This window comes from Dendropsophus ebraccatus, chromosome 3 (genome assembly GCF_027789765.1).
Source record: "Dendropsophus ebraccatus isolate aDenEbr1 chromosome 3, aDenEbr1.pat, whole genome shotgun sequence".
In the NCBI taxonomy this organism is placed as follows: Eukaryota; Metazoa; Chordata; class Amphibia; order Anura; family Hylidae; genus Dendropsophus; species Dendropsophus ebraccatus.
Window position 1 is genome coordinate 98,335,735 of NC_091456.1, and position 20,305 is coordinate 98,356,039.

General features: G+C 43.9%; 1 protein-coding gene across 1 annotated transcript in view; it reads right to left on the reverse strand.

Moving 5' to 3' along the window:
* Positions 1-9,244: 9,244 nt before the first annotated feature.
* NR2F6 (nuclear receptor subfamily 2 group F member 6) overlaps positions 9,245-20,305 on the reverse strand; it is a 33,540-nt gene continuing 22,479 nt past the window's right edge. The window contains exons 3-4 of the mRNA XM_069962319.1: positions 13,016-13,543; positions 9,245-12,431 (exon numbers count right to left, since the gene is read on the reverse strand). Of these exons, the coding sequence (XP_069818420.1) occupies positions 12,157-12,431; positions 13,016-13,543 (803 nt within the window). The 3' untranslated portion in view covers positions 9,245-12,156. The remainder of the gene's footprint in view (positions 12,432-13,015; positions 13,544-20,305) is intronic.

Sequence of the window (20,305 nt, forward strand, 5' to 3'; positions counted from 1 at the left end):
CTCGCAGCAGGGATGTACATTTTGTCTGCAGCCCTCCCCATTAACCCCCTAGCCGCCGGACATTATACATTACCGGGTCCCCGTTCCTGCTTGCTTCGGGGCTCCCGGTGTCTTCACGGCCCGCCCGGCCAATCAGTGCGCTGCGGCAGGGCAGCGCACTGATTGGCCGGGCAGAACGTGCCGGGAGCCGCCGAAGCAAGCAGGAGCGGGGACCTGGTAATGTATATCCTGCCCGCCCCCCCTGCAGCCCCCGATCGCCCCCCGCATCCCCCGGCCGCTGGATCGCCCCCCGCACCCCCCGGCCGCAGGATCGCCCCCCCGCATCCCCCGGCCGCTGGATCGCCCCCCGCACCCCCTGGCCGCATGATCGCCCCCCGCACCCCCCGGCCGCATGATCGCACCCCCCGGCCGCATGATCGCCCCCCGCACCCTCCGGCCGCATGATCGCCCCCCGCAGTCCCCTGCAGCCCCGATCGCCCCCGGCCGCATGATCGCCCCCGGCACCCCCCGGCCGCACGGGCTGCGGGGGGCTATCGTGCGGCCGGGGGGTGCGGGGGGCGATCCTGCGGCCGGGGGGTGCGGGGGGCGATCATGCAGCGGCGGGGCAGCGCACTGATTGGCCAGGCAGAACGTGCCGGGAGCCACCGAAGCAAGCAGGAGCGGGGACCTGGTAATGTATATCCTGCCCGCCTCCCCTGCAGCCCCGATTGCCCCCAGCCCCCGGCTGCATGATCGCCCCCCGCACCCCCCGGACGCACGATCACCCCCCGCAGCCCCCGGCCGCACGATAGCCCCCCGCAGCGATCATGCGGCCGGGGGCGATCGGGGCTGCAGGGGGCTGCGGGGGGCGATCATGCGGCCGGAGGGTGCGGGGGGCGATCATGCGGCCGGGGGGTGCGGGGGGCGATCATGCGGCCGGGGGGTGCGGGGGGCGATCATGCGGCCGGGGGATGCGGGGGGGCCATCCTGCGGCCGGGGGGTGCGGGGGGGGCGGGCAGGATATACATTACCAGGTCCCCGCTCCTGCTTGCTTCGGCGGCTCCCGGCACGTTCTGCCCGGCCAATCAGTGCGCTGCCCTGCCGCAGCGCACTGATTGGCCGGGCGGGCCGTGAAGACGCCAGGAGCCCCGAAGCAAGCAGGAACGGGGACCCGGTAATGTATAATGTCCGGCGGCTAGGGGGTTAATGGGGAGGGCTGCAGACAAAATCGCAGCAGGGATGTACATCCCTGCTGCGAGTTTCTCTGCTAATGAAAGTATAGGGCTGGGATCTGCAGCGAGTCTCGCTGCAAAAACGCAGCAAGGAGACTCGCTGCAGATCCGGCAAGTGGGTTTGTACCCTAAGGGAAAGTTTATAATATAGATCGCATCCTTCAGTATCTTGTTGCATAGGGGTACTTGACTTGAAAAGGTTGAGAAACACTGATATGGACGACTTTGCCTAATAATGCACAGATAAGAAGTTAGGGGTAGGAAATCAGCTTTTGGAGTACAGAAATAAAACCTATTACAGACTTTCTTAAAATTGCTTGTACTATTAAAGAGGATGTACCACACGGTACATCCTCTTTACGCTGAACCCACGGATCGAACGGCGCCGTCATGGGGAAGCCGGTTCTCGTGCGCGACGCCATTCTATGCATCGGAACCGGCCGGTGCTCAAGCACTGTAGGCCGGCTGGGCCGCCCCCCAGTGGGAGGGAATTCCCTCCCCTGTATGACGCGGCTCCCTTAGAATGAACGGAGCCGCGTCATACAGGGGAGGGAATTCCCTCCTACTGGGGGCGGCCCGGCCGGCCTCCAGTGCTTGAGCACCGGCCGGTTCTGGTGCATAGAACGGCGCCGTGCACGGGAACCGGACCGCTTTCCGAAAAACGTACTACGGCACCAGCTTCCCCGTGACGGTGCCGTTCGATCCGTGGGTTCAGTTTAAAGAGGATGTACCTGGTGGTACATCCTCTTTAAGGGGAACTCCAGGTAGAGGTTAAAAAATTAAACTTCTGCAGAAGCATAAAGCATTACTTACCTATCTATTCCAGTTTTGAAACTACCAAAAAATACATTTGTTTTGGAAGGTTTTGTTCTGTTTTGTGTTTCTGAACTTCCTGGTTTATCAGTTGTACACAGTACTACAGGTTCCAGAATGCAATGCTTTCCCTCAGCTGTTCATCACAGTCCTCCACCCTGCCTATTCCCCGCCCAAAGCTGTTGAAAAACATCTAGGCTGTGTTCACACATTGCAGTTTCATTGTGTTGTCCCACCCACCCACACAGCCCACTGTATTCTCTACCTGTAACACCACACAGCACTCTGTATTCTCTACCTGTAACACCACACAGCATGCTGTATTCTCTACCTGTAACACCACACAGCATGCTGTATTCTCTACCTGCAACACCACACAGCACATTGTATTCTCTACCTGTAACACCACACAGCACGCTGTATTCTCTACCTGTAACACCACACAGCACACTGAATTCTCTACCTGTAACACCACACAACACTCTGTATTCTCTACCTGTAACACCACACAGCACACTGTATTCTCTACCTGTAACACCACACAGCACTCTGTATTCTCTACCTGTAACACCACACAGCATGCTGTATTCTCTACCTGTAACACCACACAGCACGCTGTATTCTCTACCTGCAACACCACACAGCACACTGTATTCTCTACCTGTAACACCACACAGCACGCTGTATTCTCTACCTGTAACACCACACAGCACACTGAATTCTCTACCTGTAACACCACACAGCACTCTGTATTCTCTACCTGTAACAGCACACTGTATTCTCTACCTGTAACACCACACAGCACATTGTATTCTCTACCTGTAACACCACACAGCACGCTGTATTCTCTACCTGTAACACCACACAACACGCTGTATTCTCTACCTGTAACACCACACAGCACACTGTATTCTCTACCTGTAACACCACACAGCACGCTGTATTCTCTACCTGTAACACCACACAGCATGCTGTATTCACTACCTGTAACACCACACAGCACGCTGTATTCTCTACCTGTAACACCACACAGCACGCTGTATTCTCTACCTGTAACACTACACAGCACGCTGTATTCTCTACCTGTAACACCACACAGCACCCTGTATTCTCTACCTGTAACACCACACAGCATGCTGTATTCTCTACCTGTAACACCACACAGCGCACTGTATTCTCTACCTGTAACACCACACAGCACACTGTATTCTCTACCTGTAACCCTGATATTGGAATAAAGTAAAGAACTTTTTGATTTTTTTATGATCATATATTATGATCAAGCATCTTTTATCTTTGAAGTTGAGCCCCACAATAAGGCTCTGATCCTCTCTGCCGTTTAGAATCATTTACTTGTGTTACTGCATCATTTTTGTGAATACGCTGCAGTACTGCAATGACACTCCAACATGTGTAAACACAGCCCTAATTTCACTACAGACTTGTGCACAATTAGAGAAATCAGTGCAACACCTGCTTCTGGCCGGTCAGAGATGGTGAATCACTCAGGGGATTGGGGGATCCAGCCAAGCCTCCTGGGACATTACACCCTGCCCCCTGTCTGCATCATCAGCCTGATCTCAGCAAACACACACAATGTGAGACAGAGGCATAGAAGATTTGTCTCCTAAGGGGGGAGAGCAGAAGGAGCAGGAGACAATGTGGATTTGCACAGATGCCATTTTTTTTTTCACTTCCTGGATTTCTATCAGCTATCAGTGTGGCAGAACCGTTTAGATACGGTAATACATTGTACAAACACATAAATTTAACAAGTTCTCGTTTCTTATCCGGAGTTCCCCTTTAATTTCTACAAAAAAATTTAAATGACCATCACACTTAAAATGGCTTTCTCAATGGAAAATTATTTGAATTAATTTGATTAATCACCTAGCCCTACATCACAGTTTTATTCACTGAGCATGCTCAGAACAGGTGAAAAAGAGTAAAGTATATAAATGGATATGCAAATGGATGTAAATGTCAGCCTTACGAGGGGTCTGCTTTAGTGTGAGCAACACCGCACACAGTGTGCCAACAGCCGGGGATAATTACAGGCAAATGCCACAATCTATAGCAATTGCAGTGTTACACATTGCAATATAAATTAGGCCCAACATACTAGAAAATTAACACGCATTCACCCTTATTTAGTTTTAAAAGGTGTAGCTTACCCTAATTGAGTCTAAGGCATTGCAAATGGATTATGGCACAGATTCCCCCATAGTAGTCTATTAAATCTGTGCAATCCACGAAAAACACAGTTGTGATGTAATCAGTGTAATTTATAGGGAATATGTCATTAGAAAAGTTTTTAAGTTAAACATATTTTTGATGACATTTTTTCTAAATCTTCAATTTTTCTATCTATATTATAAAATAATACTGACATCTTGCAGTTTTTTTTTTGACTATTGGGGCTTAAACTGAGACTTCCTGTTCTGTCTATGGTGAGTCTGCTGTAAAAGTAATCTGTACAACATTGCAGCGACATGTGACACCAGTAGGTAGATAGCATTAATACAAGAGAATAGCAGCTCCATATGAAACTAACTTTTCTTTTTTTAAATAATATAGTTTTTATTAGAATTTATTTTATTATAGCACAGACATAGAAAAAAAAAAGTCACATCAAAAAGAAAAACCCATCATACTAAGATCGTACATCTGCGGAATCATACATCGGAGTAATTATGAACACAGTAATGGTTTCACAGCATTACACAGAACCCATAAACGAAACAAAAAAGAAAAAGGTAAACAATTTACAAAGGTGATGACCAACATTATGCTAGGTTTATTGGATATAATGGAGCAGAGTTGATGAAAGTGGGCATTCAAATTGAATGTCTATAAATAAGTGAGTATGCAGGGACTGTACCATCAGACCTGGGCTGAAGCGCTGGAGGCGAGCTGACCCACCCCCAGTGGGAGGAAACCTCCGCCCCTCTATGACACTGCTCCATTAGAATCAATGGTGCAGTATCATAGAGGAATGGGGGTTTCCTCCCATTGGGGGTGGGTCAGCCCGCCTCCAGTGCTTCAGCCCAGACCTGATGGTACAATCCCTTTAAGCATAACTTGGACTGAATTCCTGCAACTCTCCCATAGAGCCCTTGTAGGTAGTCTTGGTGTTTCTACCCATCGCCCCGATATCTTTTTTTTTTTTAAACTTGTGTGCACACTTTCATTTAATTAACACACCTCTTTCTAATTGGATGGTATTGTACAATTACCTTTTCAAAGGTCACAGAGCGCACGATGTTCTACAATCAACTCAACGGGACGGAGTCTGTCTATTGTAGTCTATGTCCATGAGTCTTGCTGTAAAGCATGTCAATAAATTCTGTTAAAAACAGCCCAGGCAATATGGCAGCCCCATAACAGTGGACAAATAGTGAAAAAAAATTAGGCCTCATTTACACATCAGCAATTTTTTGCTGACCTTATAATAAGGTGAAGTTTTGCAGAAGTTGAGTGAACAAAACCGGGGGAGCGGATTAGTAATTTGCAGACGTTATTATGAAGGCTTCCATGGACCTCTATTGGTAAATCCATGCAATGATGGCTCATAGTAGTAATGATTGTATTTTTTGCAGGACAGATCACTGCCAAATCACAGATCAGTAAAATTATGTGTGAAGAGGCCCTGAAAAAAATGCTTAGTATTTTGCAACCAAAACCACGAGTGGATTGAAAACACAGAAAGGCTACATTCCCACACTGTTGAAATTAAGTGGATGGCCACTATTTTATAGCAAATAAAATAACAACTAAACAACTAAATTTTACCAGTGTATGAATATAGCCTTTCTGTGTTTTCAGTTCCCTCCTGGCTTTGGTTACAAAATACTGAGCAAAAATACTGTGTGTGAACATAGCCTTAGATTGCATCCTCAAGTATGGATACACCCTGGTGAAATGGAAGTGGTTCCTGATATCACTTAACTGTTTGTGGCATATTAGCACATAGGAGGGGGAAAACATTTGAGGCTGGGTGACGCCCATCTGCAAAGCTGCCATTTTGAATTCAACTTTACTTTTTTAAGAAGGGGAAGGTGGTCATGTGAGGATTATTATTGTGAGGAGTATTATTGAGTTCTTGACACAGCCATTGCTTATTGTTACAGCTATTGACATGTTGAAGAAGTTAACCAACTATGTCTGGTAAACACAGTACCCGATCCATTGCAGCAGACTTCAATGCAAGAAACCCTACCAGACCACCCATCTCCCATGTCACAGTTCGCAAACTGCTTGCCAAATCTTGTGCTACTGGTTCAGTGTTGGTTATGCCCAAAACTAGATGTTTGAAAACGGTCACCAATTGACCAAACATCTTGGAGTGGGTAACAACTAGAACAGGACTTACAGTTTACTCTAAGTTTTATTCAGTGATGAAGCAAACTTTTATGTGAACGCTGAAGTTAAACAAAACCACAGCTACTGGTCCAACAGTAACTTACACTAGACATATCCCTCCAAATATGTTGGAACACAAAACGGATTGTGTGGTGTGGTATATGGGGGCTATTCTTCACCAATGGAAACCTAAATTCCACTGGGTGTCTGCAATTGCTATGTGATGTATTTCCCTCTGTGCACTGAAGTTGGCACATCCCCTGAGTTATTCCAGGAAGATGATGCACCAACACATTACAGATGTCAGGTCCGAACGTTCCTCGATGAACAGTTTCCGGGAAGTGGATTGGCCACCATGGCCCAGTGGAATGGTCCCCAAGGTCTCCAGATCTCACTCCCTTGGACTTCTATCTCTGGGGCTATTTGAAGGCTATGGTGTACTCTGTGAAGATCCAGGATGTGGGGCACCTGAAACAACGGATAAAAGAGGCCTACGGTAGCATTTGTCAAGAGTGAGAGAAGAGAATTACATTGACAATTCAACACAATGGGCAGCACTTTGAGCACATCCTTTAGTGGGTTTCTGTTGTTGCTCTGTCACAAATGTGTCAATAACCCGATAATGAATAAAGCTAGGTTAAAAACTAGCACATCATTGTTTTTCTTGTGCAATTCAATTTGTGTTTTGTATGCCACATGACTCCCTTTCCATTAAAAAAGAAAAGTAAAAAAAAAAATGGTTGCTTTACAGATGGCCACCATGGGCGTCACCTGACCTCGAGTGTTTCCCCCTCCCATGTAGCAATATTCCACAAAGGGTAAGGTGATATCAGCAACCACTTCCATTTTATCAGGGTGTATCCACACTTATAGGTGTGTGTGTGTGTGTGTGTGATATATATATATATATATATATATATATATATATATACTAGGGATGTCACAATACCAAAATTTTGAGTTCGATACCGATACCAGCTTTCGGATTGCGATACTCAATACCAATTCCATACTAAATAAAAAGTTTGAGAAAAAAAACACGTAAAAATACAAATATAATTTCCCTGACTACAGATATGTTCCCCCCATGCACAACATTTTTATTTATGTGACTTCTTGATCACTTTGTTACATTTTATAGTTCGGACAATTCACATGTAATGGATACATGTATGTTCTTTTTTTTTTTTTTTTAAAAAGGGAAAAGGGGGGATTATTAGAACCTTTATTTTTTGTTTTATTTTAAAACACTTTTTTTTACATTTTTTATTCCCCTCTAACCTCAAGCATACCTCCCTGTGCACAACAACTCCCAGAATACCTTCTTGTGGGGAGTTGTAGTGCATAAGAAGGTATGCTAGGATGTTTTGAAAGGCTGCTGCCGCGCAACTGCAACTCCCAGCATACCTCCTTGTGCACTACACCTCCCAGCATACCTCCTGGTGAACAAAAACTTCCAGCATAATTCCTTGTGCTTTGCAACTCCCCACAAGAAGGTATGCTGGGAGTTGTAGTGCACAAGGAGGTATGCTGGGAATTGCAGTTGTGCAGCTCCTGACACAACTCCGTGCAGCATACATTCTTGTGCACTACAACTCCCAGCATACCTCCTCATGCACAAAGAGGTATGCTGGGGGATGTAGTGCATAAGGAGGTATGCTGCTGGGAGTTGTAATGCATTAGCAGCCTCCTGGCACAACAACTCCCAGCATGCCTCCTTGTGAACAACAACTCCCCACGAGAAGGTATTCTGGGAGTTGTTGTGCCACTGTATCGGTGGGCCCCGCGGTAAGGGGGGGAGGGGACGACAGGATTGTGGACCCAGAGGTTGGGGAACTGGCTGGTGTAAGGGACCGCTGCCGCAGCACCGGCGGGTCCCGTATTTGGAATGGTTGAATGACTGTCGCCCGCGGGATTGTGGGCCGCAGTCATTAGCAGTGAGGGGCCGATCCATATGCAGCAGACTCGTGCTGCATATGGAGCGGCTCTGCAGGGGTTAAATGCCGCTGTCGGTTATGACAGCGGCATCTACCCTGGTATATTCACACGGACGGGCTCGCAGCGAGATTCTCGCTGCGAGCCCGTCCGGGTGAATATACCAGGGTAGATGCCGCCGTCATAACCGACAGCCCGGCAGGTCCTGGCAGTTCCCATACACTACATACTTGCTGCGGTCTAAACGACCGCAGCGAGTATGTAATTCTGCCGCCCTTAACCCCTTCTGCTCCCGCCCGGCTCCCCCGCTGTAAGCATACTTTACCTGTCCTCGCTGCACGGGTCCGGCGGATTCTCGCTGCGAGCCCGTCCGTGTGAATATACCCTTAAAATAGCCGGCACTAGCGATCGCTGTGTGCCGGCTATTTAAATTTGGCGCCGCCGGGAGCGGAGAGCTCGCGGGCGGAGGAGAAGACACCAGGGGGCGGCACACAGAGAACACGGCCGGCGCTCAGGTAGCTGCCGGCCGTGTTCTCTGCACCATACTTCATGTTAATCTGCACTATTATGCAGATTAACATGAAGTATCGATACCAGAAAATCCTGGTATCGAACCGTTTTTCTGACCGAAATATCGATAGTAGTATCGATATTTCGGTGCATCGTGCATCACTAATATATACACACACATACAAATATACAGTCAGAAATCTGGAATGTGAATTGCAGCAGATAGGCTTAGGAAAGAATTACTGCATGTTAAACATAGTATACCTTGAGGCCATTGCAACATGAGGTACTTTAACTTTTTGACTTTTGTAATAGTGATTTAATATCATGATACATTTGTTTTCTCTGTACAACTGTAGATGTGTGTTTTTTGTGACACTATCTGACTACTTACAAACAAGCAGAGAGAAAAATAATTTGCACACTTTTTTATTATTTGTTTTTGATCTGACATTCCTTCTTTGGCAATATTCCCTTCCACCCATTTTTGGCATTAGCAGAATGTTTATACACACAAATATAAGAGTAGGAACACACACTAAACATGGGCATTGCACAATTACAATAACCTCTTTGCCTGTCAGAGAAAAACTGCAGTCAACAAAAACCTTATTTATTGATCTGGATCTTTGGTGCCAAAATGGCAAACTCATGGTTTAGTAAAAGAATACACAAGATAAGATCACATATTCAAAATATACATAGCAAATGGTTACAAATTAATAGAAAATAAACTGCTTTGAAACAATCAATCAATAGTGGTCATTTTGGACTGGGTGCATGAAGATCTCCGGTAATAGAATTTGGCAGAAGAGTATTAAAAACAAAATTTAATTTTTAAGGGTTTATTTACTATTTTTATTATTCATAGCAGCATGTTTCAATATCAAATTCAAGATTTTGTTTTCTTTTAGCATTTATAACCTTAGGGAGTAAGGGAGCTACATTTTGTGATGTTTACTTTAACACAAGTCTATTTTTTTTTTAATCTTTAAAAGAAAAACAACATGGCATACTCTGGATGCAACTTCTTAGCAAACCTTAGCATTACTGTATTTAAAAAAAACATACCTAAACTTTTGCCACATGTATCAATGTACTCTAGCCTTCCTTTTCACTCTACGATGATGTTTCAAGTTGTACACAGTTATCCTATATACGAAGGAAATATAATTTGGAAGTCTTCATCATTTCAATCATCTACACTGCAGCTGAAACAAAAGACTGCTCAAGTAACCCGGAGGTAAAATTTTGTCAGGTGCTTCAGTCAAAAAAAATAAAGCTCGGAGTGCCAAAAATGCTTTGGTCAACACTTTGCTTATATCCTACCTAATAAACCAGCGTTATATCAGGCAGTTTAGTCATGTAACATTCCAGATGGGCCATGCAACACCTAGAATTCATGATGAGGAGAGAGAGAAGTGAATCTGAGGAAAATGCTCGGGTTCATCCGAATACAAACGCTCTGCAATTGATTACCAGTGGCTGAAGGCGCTAAATGCAGCCCTAAGGCTGCCTGGAAAACATGGGTACAGCCACAGCCATAGGCTGTAAATGTATATTTCAGGACTCCCTAAGGGCTGCAGCCAACTTCTTCAGCCACTGGCTACTAATTGCAGAGTATTTATATTTGGACGAACCCAAGCATGCTCAAGATTCACTCATCTCTACTCATCATGAATTTTAGATGTTGCATAGCTCAACCATGCTGGAGATTCTATCATCCCCTCATTCCTAATGATGAGCCCTTAAATAGGTTTTTGCACTAAAGTAAGCAATGGGACATGAGAAAGTTATGGCTTAGCCTAACAAACAGTGAATGATCCACCTGCTGGCCCTCCATGGATACTAAGAATAAAGACAACATGACTCATACAGCTTTGCTTCCGCAAATTGCTTTTCTTACAACTGCAACATGGCCTAATTCCAGAATTCAAGTGAATGGCATCAAGTCCCCTGAGGTAAGACCTCCACAATCACTAAGGCATGGCATAACAGTGGATATATGCCATACTTTATTACTAGAGATGAGCAAATTTACATTACAAATGAATCAAAGCCCTTCATTTGCGCGGCAGTCAGCTTATACACCGGCTGCCTTTGATGTCCTTGCTGCTCTACCCGGGGTGCCTGGAAAAGCTGGATCAGCAGATTTTCCAGGCACCCAGGATGGAGAGGCAGAGAATACACAGATATCAAAGGCAGTCTGTGTATAAACTGCCGAGCACACGAAGTGCTTTCGCTTCGTTTGTAATGTAAATTTGTTGATCTCTACTCACCATGTAGGAAAAATCCTTTAGTGTACTCGTGTACAAATGGATAATGTTGACAGAAATAACCTTTTCTTCCCTCCCTCTATTTCTGCTTAACACAAAATAATTTTTTTTTAATTATTATTACATGGAACATTAGATGGAACAATCTAGACACACGCCCTGCTAGAGCTAGATAATATTCATATTCTGTCCAGCACCATATAAACCAAATAATCATAGAAATAAACAACTGATTAGGACATCAAACTTTAGTTTCCTTTTCTTGTTTATATGTAAAAACAAAAAAAGGATAAAAAAAATAATAAAAAGTCAATCTTCTATAACTTTCAAGGTACTTTTATGAAGAGGTTAATTAGGGTAAAAGGAAGAATATCAGAGGAGTTTTTGTTTGCGTTGTTGCTTAGTTAATCAAATACTATGAAATGATGAGGAAGTGAAGATTATAAAAAAAGAAAATAAAAATAATTAAAAATCTGTTACAACAATGTTATACACCCAACATAAAATCAATATATCTATAACTGCATTGTCAGCATTACAGAGTCCTGCCCTTAAAGTTAAGGTCTTAGTCTAGTCTGTTAAATAATCTGTTCCAATGAGAGGCCTTTAATAAATGCTTAAAATGTCAGTTTTATCCCATCCTTGGTGCTTCCTTTTTCTTGGACAATAAATGCAGACATTCAGGAGGTAGAGAGGATGTAGACTGAGCTATTTACGAAAAATCAAGTAAAATACCTAGGTTTTTCAACAAAACTTGAGTGTTCTAGAGTGCCACTTGCAAATGCTAAAGGCCTTTTTAGTGCTTTTATCAAAAACAACCAGCCTAGACATTTTGGCTTATGAAATGGTTCCTCAGTCATGGTAGTAACCAACAAGTCATATATATCAATAGTAAGAAATGTTCCTGTGGAAACTGTAAACCATTTCTCAATTATTTATGGAAGTGCCTTGGTTATCTGCAAAAGAAACTCACACAGAGCAAAGTGTAGTGAGCTCCATGTAGTGTAGAAGATTCAACCAACTTTGGTACCGACCAAGTGTGCCAGCTGCTACTGACCAGTGGAGTAGGGCCAATTAAAGCTGCTTCCAGAAAGAAGCATGTCCCGAATAAGTGTCTCTATGGGAGTTTTGCCAACAAGCCTCATAAAAAACAACTGGGAAATAAGGGATGCAGGTACAGCTCTTAGGGCAGGCAGGCGCAGTAGAAGTCTTCCAAAACGTTGAGGTTGAGAGGGGTACTGAGCACGGACATATTCTGTCAGGGCCACTTGAGCCTTTTCTTGTAAGCTCTCCACATGAGCTGGATCGGTAAGACCACATGCATCTGAGGTAAGGGGAAAAAAAAACACGGTTAAATATGGAATATACTGAATTGAAAAAGGTAAAGATGTCATCATTAGTGTTGAGCGAACTTGAAAAACTGCTCAGGTTCCAAGGAGAACACAGGCTGTCCCCATGTTTTCCTCACAATCCTAGGGCATCAGGTGCTTTCTCCAGCCGTCAGGAGTCAAATGCTGACCATTGAGGATCGAAGAATGTTGCAGAATCCCAACAGTTTGCCAAGTCAGCTCAATACTAATCATCATCCAAAAGAAATCAAAGAAAACCTTTAATCACTTCCATGCTGTCTGGACCATAAGTAAACAGGGAAGTTCCTGGGGGCTTTTCCTGCCCCATCACCCTTGATTGGTAGATCTCTACCTGTTTAGGGAGAGATCTATCAATCAAGGCTGGAGAGGCAGGAAGAAGCTACTGGCAATAACCTTATAGTTCATGGTTCAGACAGCATAAAAATTACGATAGGCTCCCTTTAGAAACTGAAACAAGTTAAAACAAGGCAAAAAAGCAATTTGGGGAAAAAACTTGAAAATGTATTAGAAAAAATTATTTTCTTAGGAACTACATTACCAGAAGTGAATAGTGAAATAGCTTTCAGACAGGCGTATTCTGCTGAGTCCACTTGGAGACGATTAAGTTTTTCAACCTGGTCCTGAAATACACGGATTTGGTCCATAAAGGAGACCACCCTGTCAGCAGACATGGGAGAAGCATGAAATCCTGCAGCAGCGAGCAGTGGTGCCATGTGTAGTGGAAGGGCAGACTGTGCTGCATTTAGCACAAACAGTTCACTCCAACTCAATCTCAGCAAAGCAACTTGGTCTGCCATGGCAAGCTCTGGAAAGTAGGGGATATTTCGTGACCATTCCACTGTGCTAAAAAGAAGCCTGGCAGCCAGCTCACAGATGTTGTCAATGCCCATAACACTGCCTTGCTGAGCATATTGTGAACCATAACGTGATGCTGGGTAAGGTTCTGCTCGAAGAAGCTGAGAGATTAGTTCAGAAACTGGCTGTCCATTAAAATATTCAGCACCACCAGGTGCCGCCGTGGGGCTTGCACTGGAATGAGCAGGAGGAATCCGACCCCTCTGAACAGCTAGAAACAAAAATATAAATGAAACAGTTTGAGAAATTCCATTTAATTAGTAAAACAATTGCAAACCATTTGATCAAATGTGTATCATCCCACCATGGTAACATAACTTCTAAAGGGACGGACCCTACACTACATATATGCATCATCCAGCTTTTTTCTGCTAAGGGTGCAGAGTATCTCTCCAAATCAAATGTACAGAACAAAGTGATACATCATTCTGTTCAGTTTCTCTGTCACTACTAAGATAGGACAGCAAGATCCATGATGGAGCCAGAACATCCAATAGAACTATTATAACTAAGAAGGTGCACACTACCATGGCTGAAATAGAAAAACAAACATAAAAAAAATAAAAGCACACTGCAAATGCTATGAGATATGCATCATATAAATATGTTTAAATTGTAATACTGCTGCAAAAAAAATGTAGGTTCTTTGCATACCATTTCATCAAATAGCGTATAGCATCCAATCATGATAAGGTGACCTCAAAAGGGATGGACCCTACACTATAGACAAATATGCATATATATTTCACAGTGAATCGGCTGTCAATTATTGTCAGGGAAGGTGGTGGTGGCCTAAAGAAAGAGGGGTGGCCAGAGAGCAAGGCAAGCACAGACAGTGACGCAGACCTGCCTCTAGGATTGCTAGCCCGAAATAATAAAAGATTTTTTTACAAAGACGTGGGATGACACAGTGAATGGGAAGATACCTACGGGATGCCCATTCAGGTAACTGGAAAAAGGCAGCAGGGATATACCCATATCCTTGCTGTCAGTTCCCCTTTAAGCCAAAACATTCTGCGCAGGCAGGATCCAGATTTTACCAGCTTAAATCATCCATGGGCGATGGGTGGAGTATAAGGTCCATAACTTTTTAGGATAGGGATAAGGATGGGATAATAAGGTGATCACTGGGGATCAACCGCCGGAACCACCCCATGACCCAGAGAATGAAGATGCAATAGTCCCCTAATGAATGGAATGCTCACTGAGCTCACAGCCACCAGAGCCTAAGCTCCATTCTTTCTCTCCGTTCACTAGTGCTGGAAAGTGTTCAGTGGCAGTAAGCGCTCCATTCATTGAGCGGACAATTGTGTCACCGTTCTCAGAATCGCGGAGGTCCCATTTGCCGGATCCCCAGCAATCAGCTCATTAACCCCATTATCCTATGAATAGGTAATAAGAGGAAAATATGGGAATACCCCTTTAAAAGGACAAGTTTACAATAGGTGAATGCACTACAAGGCTATGTTCACACAACGTAATTATTCAATTAATAATGGCCGTTGTCGCAGATTGCAACACCAGCCATTAATTGAATAAATACATTGCATTGACTTCTATGCAATCCCGGCCGGAGTGCATACACATAGCATACACTTCGTCCGGGATTCCTTGTGGCCGCACCGAAAACTGACATGTCAGTTTTCTGCAGCCGCTATTCATCGAATATCAGCCCACACAAAACTGACAGTGCAGACAATATAAAGTGCGGCTCCATTGTCTGCTATGGGTAATTGGAATGCGGGCACACCCGAATGTACCCACATCCCAATTAAAAAGAAATGAAGTTCATCGGCCGATATTCTGCAGTTCAGGCCAGGATGAACTTCACTGACACTGGCCATTCTCTGACAAGGCAGTGTCACAGAACGGCCAGTGTCATACATAGTGTGAACCCAGCCCAAATCTGTTACCTAAATTTCCAGACACAAAATTGACAAATGACCATGGCAGCAAAAAATGGATGACATAATAACAAATGTAATGTGAAAATGTGTAATGTGGAATAGATTTGAGGATCTTCCCCACAAATTTTACTTTTTTCAATGGATAGGGTGGAAATCTGCAACAAAATATGCCACAGAACCCACAGAAATCCATGCACAAATATCCTTCAGGATTTCTACTAAAGCTCCAAAACAGCTCCATAAAATATAGGACATGTCCTATGTTTGTCCAGAATTCCGGCACAAATGCCCCATAAAACCCTATGGGGGCATCTAAAATTCCTCACAGCTCCAGATGCACATCCGGAATCTGTCTGGAACTCCGGATGCATTACACGGTAGCCCGAGCCAGCACTTGCACCTGGGCAAGTGATGCAGAGTGCTGACGCTGGCCCTTTAACTGTACATCATTAGAGCGTGTACAGTTACATGTGGTGCTGTGATAGACTGGCCCAGCTCATGACTCACTCTTATGGCCAAAGGCAGCATTATATTTCTGGCTACAAGAGGCCGCTACCTCCACTCCCACCCCCTCCACCTCCCCCCAGCGTTGCGTCAAACAAGTGACACCACTTTTTACATTTTTTTTTTCTCCTTCCTTTTTATGGCCAGGAAACACTGATGATTTCACCATTTGGGCACAAACATGTGAAGGGGGCCTAAGACTTTGTTGTTGATTGACAGCAAAATCTATAGTGAACTACAGAAAATAACTAAGGATCTTTGAGGTAATGGCACTATTTAAAAAGGGGTAAAACATCAATTGTTGTATCACATCAATTGTTGTATCAATTTACAAAGCGTAAAGAAACCCTGGTTTGCATCTGTCTAATCTAAATGATCAAGCCCATGTTCCCATTAATGTTATGCCACACATCAATAACACCAAACACAGGCCCCTATTAATGGGCCACGGGCAGAAACTTTTGCATTGTGAGAGGATTATCACCAATGAATAAGACCAGCAGAAGGATTTTGATGGACGTTAAGAGGATTATGGTAACAAACAACAACAACGGCTCTGAGCAAGTTAAAATCTGTGAGCAGTACTTTATGAGAGCAGTATGTGAATCTATAGTACTACCCAAGCGGAAAAGTACCTGTATTTAAGCCCTGCATGAAGATGAACAGCACTGACTTGTTTCTGGGGTTTGTTTTTTCACTGTCCTCCATCTCAAATTCCAATAAACTATTATACATAGTCTAAAAAAAAGTGAGATTTGATGAATTTATCAAACTGGTGGTTTATCAAACAGGTGTAAAGTAGAACTGGCTGAGTCGCCCCTAGCAACCAATTAGATTCCACCTTTCATTCTTCACAGATTCTTTAGAAAATGAAAGGTGGAATCTGATTGGTTGCTAGGGGCAACTGGGCCAACTCTACACCATGTTTAATAAATCTCCCCCATTGGGTCCATTTATATGTGCAAGATCTGCAGCAGGTTTGATGGCGTAGATTTGAAGTAGCAGATCTGATGCAGTGTTCCATCATTTAGTTACATCAATATCTGCAGCAACTCCTGGCATCATGTATTGTTATGATGCCTCGAGCTTCGAAACGCAAAAGATTTAAACTAGGCTGCATCAGTACAATAGTTTAGAAGCTCCAAGCATCACATTGATACATGATGCCAGGAATTCCCCCTTAAGGCCAGTTCACACTGAGCAAAAACGCTGTGCTCATTGTCCTGCTGTCTCTGAATGGGAGGGCGCGTGAGCTTTTTTCCCTCTCCGCTCAAAGAATTGACATCTTATTTTAGTACAGTGAAACACTGGTCTTAATAAATTCCCCACATATGTTTTTGTTGTGACTAATCCAGTTTGCTTATAGACAACTTCTTTATATAAATCATTTTCCATTGCAACTACCCGAATTGACTGTAATTTGACCTCTTTTGAACATGACAACACAACATGGCCAACAGCTTCTTCAACAATGAGAATATATTGAAAACCGTTTTTTTACCCAGGTCAACTATTGTGACCATATGATTTCAAGACAATAATAATAGACTAGCATGCACGATTATGCAAAAAAAAAATGTAAATGTAAAGCAGCCACATCTATTCATCAGCACTGGATTAAAAGACCGCTTTCTATGAGCGTACGTTAAGGTATTTTCCATTCCACAGGGGCTTCAAAGATTACTCTATGACAAAGTAAGGAACTGCACAACCTCTTGGTGTGTTTGATGCGTTTATGTCTTACATAATAGTTCAAGCAGCAGACAAAGTTAATACAAACATTAAAGCCCCTATTCCACGTGCCGACTTGAGGAGCAAACGAGCGCCCTCAGTGATCGTTTGCTCCTCGTGATCGCTAGATCGTCCGGGCAGCCCATAGCATACAGCAGCGTCTGGTGCCGCCGTCCCTACACCACGAAGCGGCGGCAGCATACTGTTGCTGTATCAGTCGTTTGTTTTTCAACATCTTGAAAAACAAAACAACTGCAACGATCAGGATCTATTCCACGGGACGATTATCGGCCATATTCCGTGGGATAGGGCCTTAAGAAAGGCCCCACTAGTTATTGCACATAGTCCAATGAGTGAACTGGAAAATTAACAAAATATCACTGCAACTACATCCTTTCTGAACCCTCATATCCGCAAACACTTATTTTATTCCTTAGGATTAGCAAGATTTATAAAACATGCCCAAGCTTTATATTTATTATTATGGGAACTATCAGAAATTGTAAAGTTATTGGATGCTTTCTAACAGAAAAATAAAAGGACAATAATGTGCACTTTATGTACTTTCAGAGTGCAGGCAACAGCCATTATAAGAGCAGCTGTGGCCTTCACCCCCTCTAATCTACTGTTCTCCGAGATGACCTTCCACCCCCTTGTCTCTGGGCAGATGCAAGCGACTCCCATTCCTTCCCATGGTTACAGAAGTAGTTCTTTTCCACCATATTATGTGCAGTATAAAAGCTAACAGTCTCCATACAGTTATGGAACTCATTCCTGAATAGATACAATGAGCCCTGTTCAATAGGGCTACAGGCCTCTTCCATAAACACATGCAAACAGTGAGGAGGCTTTTTTCTATTCTATGCAGAGTTAAGCAAGGCTGACCACTCCCCTCTGCGCGCACACACACACACACACACACACACAGGCAGGGCTCTTTTCCCCCTCCTCTCTGTACACAAACAGCGTTGACCCCTTCTATACTCCTCTGAGCTGATAACGGCAGCCCTGACCTCTTTCTCTCCCTGCACAGTATCAACCTCAAGCAATACTTCAGTGTGCAGGAGCAACCATTGTGCTGCCTGCGGATACATGCAGTAACACTCGCAGCCTCTTCTGTCTAGAGAGAAAATGGGGTGAACTCACAATATATACTGGGTTATGAAGCAGCCACCACAACATATTTGTATTTTGTAAAGACTACTATATAATAAAAATAGAAAATATATACGCATAGATAGATAGATAGATAGATAGATAGATAGATAGATAGATAGATAGATAGATAAAGGACACACTGACATATCTAGCATGTACTCAAATGTACCACCCTAGTGATCCTTCTAGAAACATCTCTGCAGTATTATAATTATTTCAATACGGCAATTGACAGTCTACCAGATGCAAATATAATACAGCTGTCTGGGATGTGTCTTGAAATAATGTCTGCGATATTTAGATGTGTGTAATGTATGATGTGATAGATCTCAGCATCCCCTTTGTGTACATTCAGGTCATCCGTGTCTCCCCCCATCTCTGCACTTGGTTGGTTCACGCCATGTTTGCTGAGCCCTGTGAGGAATGTGCTGAAGTGAGGAAGTGGCAGCGGAATGAGGGAGGTGAGGGGGAAAGAATGAGCTTTTATTTACTTTCTGATGCCTGAATGGGCGCTTAGGATTCACTCAAGCAAGGAAAGGGCACAGAGCTTTAAGCTCATCAAAAGAAGGGCACCATGAAAGAAAGATCAGGGACAGAAGCTTGGGTTAATGAGAGCAAACTGATGAGTGGCAAGGGAAGAAAGCTGAAATGTTGGAAGACATAGTGACTGCTGTGGGGCAATACTGGAAAAAGTCAGCCTGGGGTAATAACACAACCCACAGGCGACAATGACTAGGGAAACAAACATCACACCACAGTACTTCACCAAATGTATGTGTCCTGAGAATATGCCACCGTATAAACATTTGGTAACATACCTTACCCCACTCTGCAGATCTCTTTGACTCAGTACTGAATGGTATTCTACCATACATCAGGTCAGTGGAGTGCTATGAATATGTTCAGTGTAAGTTACTGATTTCATAACCTGTTGTGCACTTTGTGACCTTCACAATTCACAGTTACACAGTTCTTCTTTACTTCATTACTGACAAAGCTGCAATCACATGCACAGCATTCACATGTTAATAGCTTCTGTGACCTTTATCTGTAAGAAGGTCATGTGGTCACATGATAAGGTGCTGCTCCTGGTTGTCACCTGCCCTTTAATAACACACCCTTTCCACTCTTTCAACTACATTAGTAACTTTTTTACTCATCTATATAAATCTAAAACACACCTAAAGCAATTCTGATACATCAACAAATAACTCATTACTGCGGAATGAGGAGATTAAAAAAAGGAGGCCCTGAATGTGACCACCACTTCATTATGGTTTAGAAAGTGTCATTTCAGGTTTGTAAAGCAGAAACAGCACAGGTACATGAATATATTATTCCTGGGTCATGTAGAGCAGCTTTTTCGCAAACAAATCAAATCAATGTACCCCCAAGGTTATGATCATACACTGTGCCACCAAAGGAAGGCATGTACACACCCAGGGCCGTATTAACAGCTGCTGCTGCTCTAGGCTCTAAGCCTGAGGACGCCCCATCTTGGGGAGCGTGGGGGAGAGTGGTTTCGGCCACATGCATTTCTCTACATGAATAAACATTGACTGAATCGCGTTTTTCATGGTTTTTAACTGAATCAATGATTACAGCAGAAAGCCCCCCCCCCTTCACCGAAAGAACACCAGATTTACTGGCAAGTCTGAATGGTAGGTGGGAGA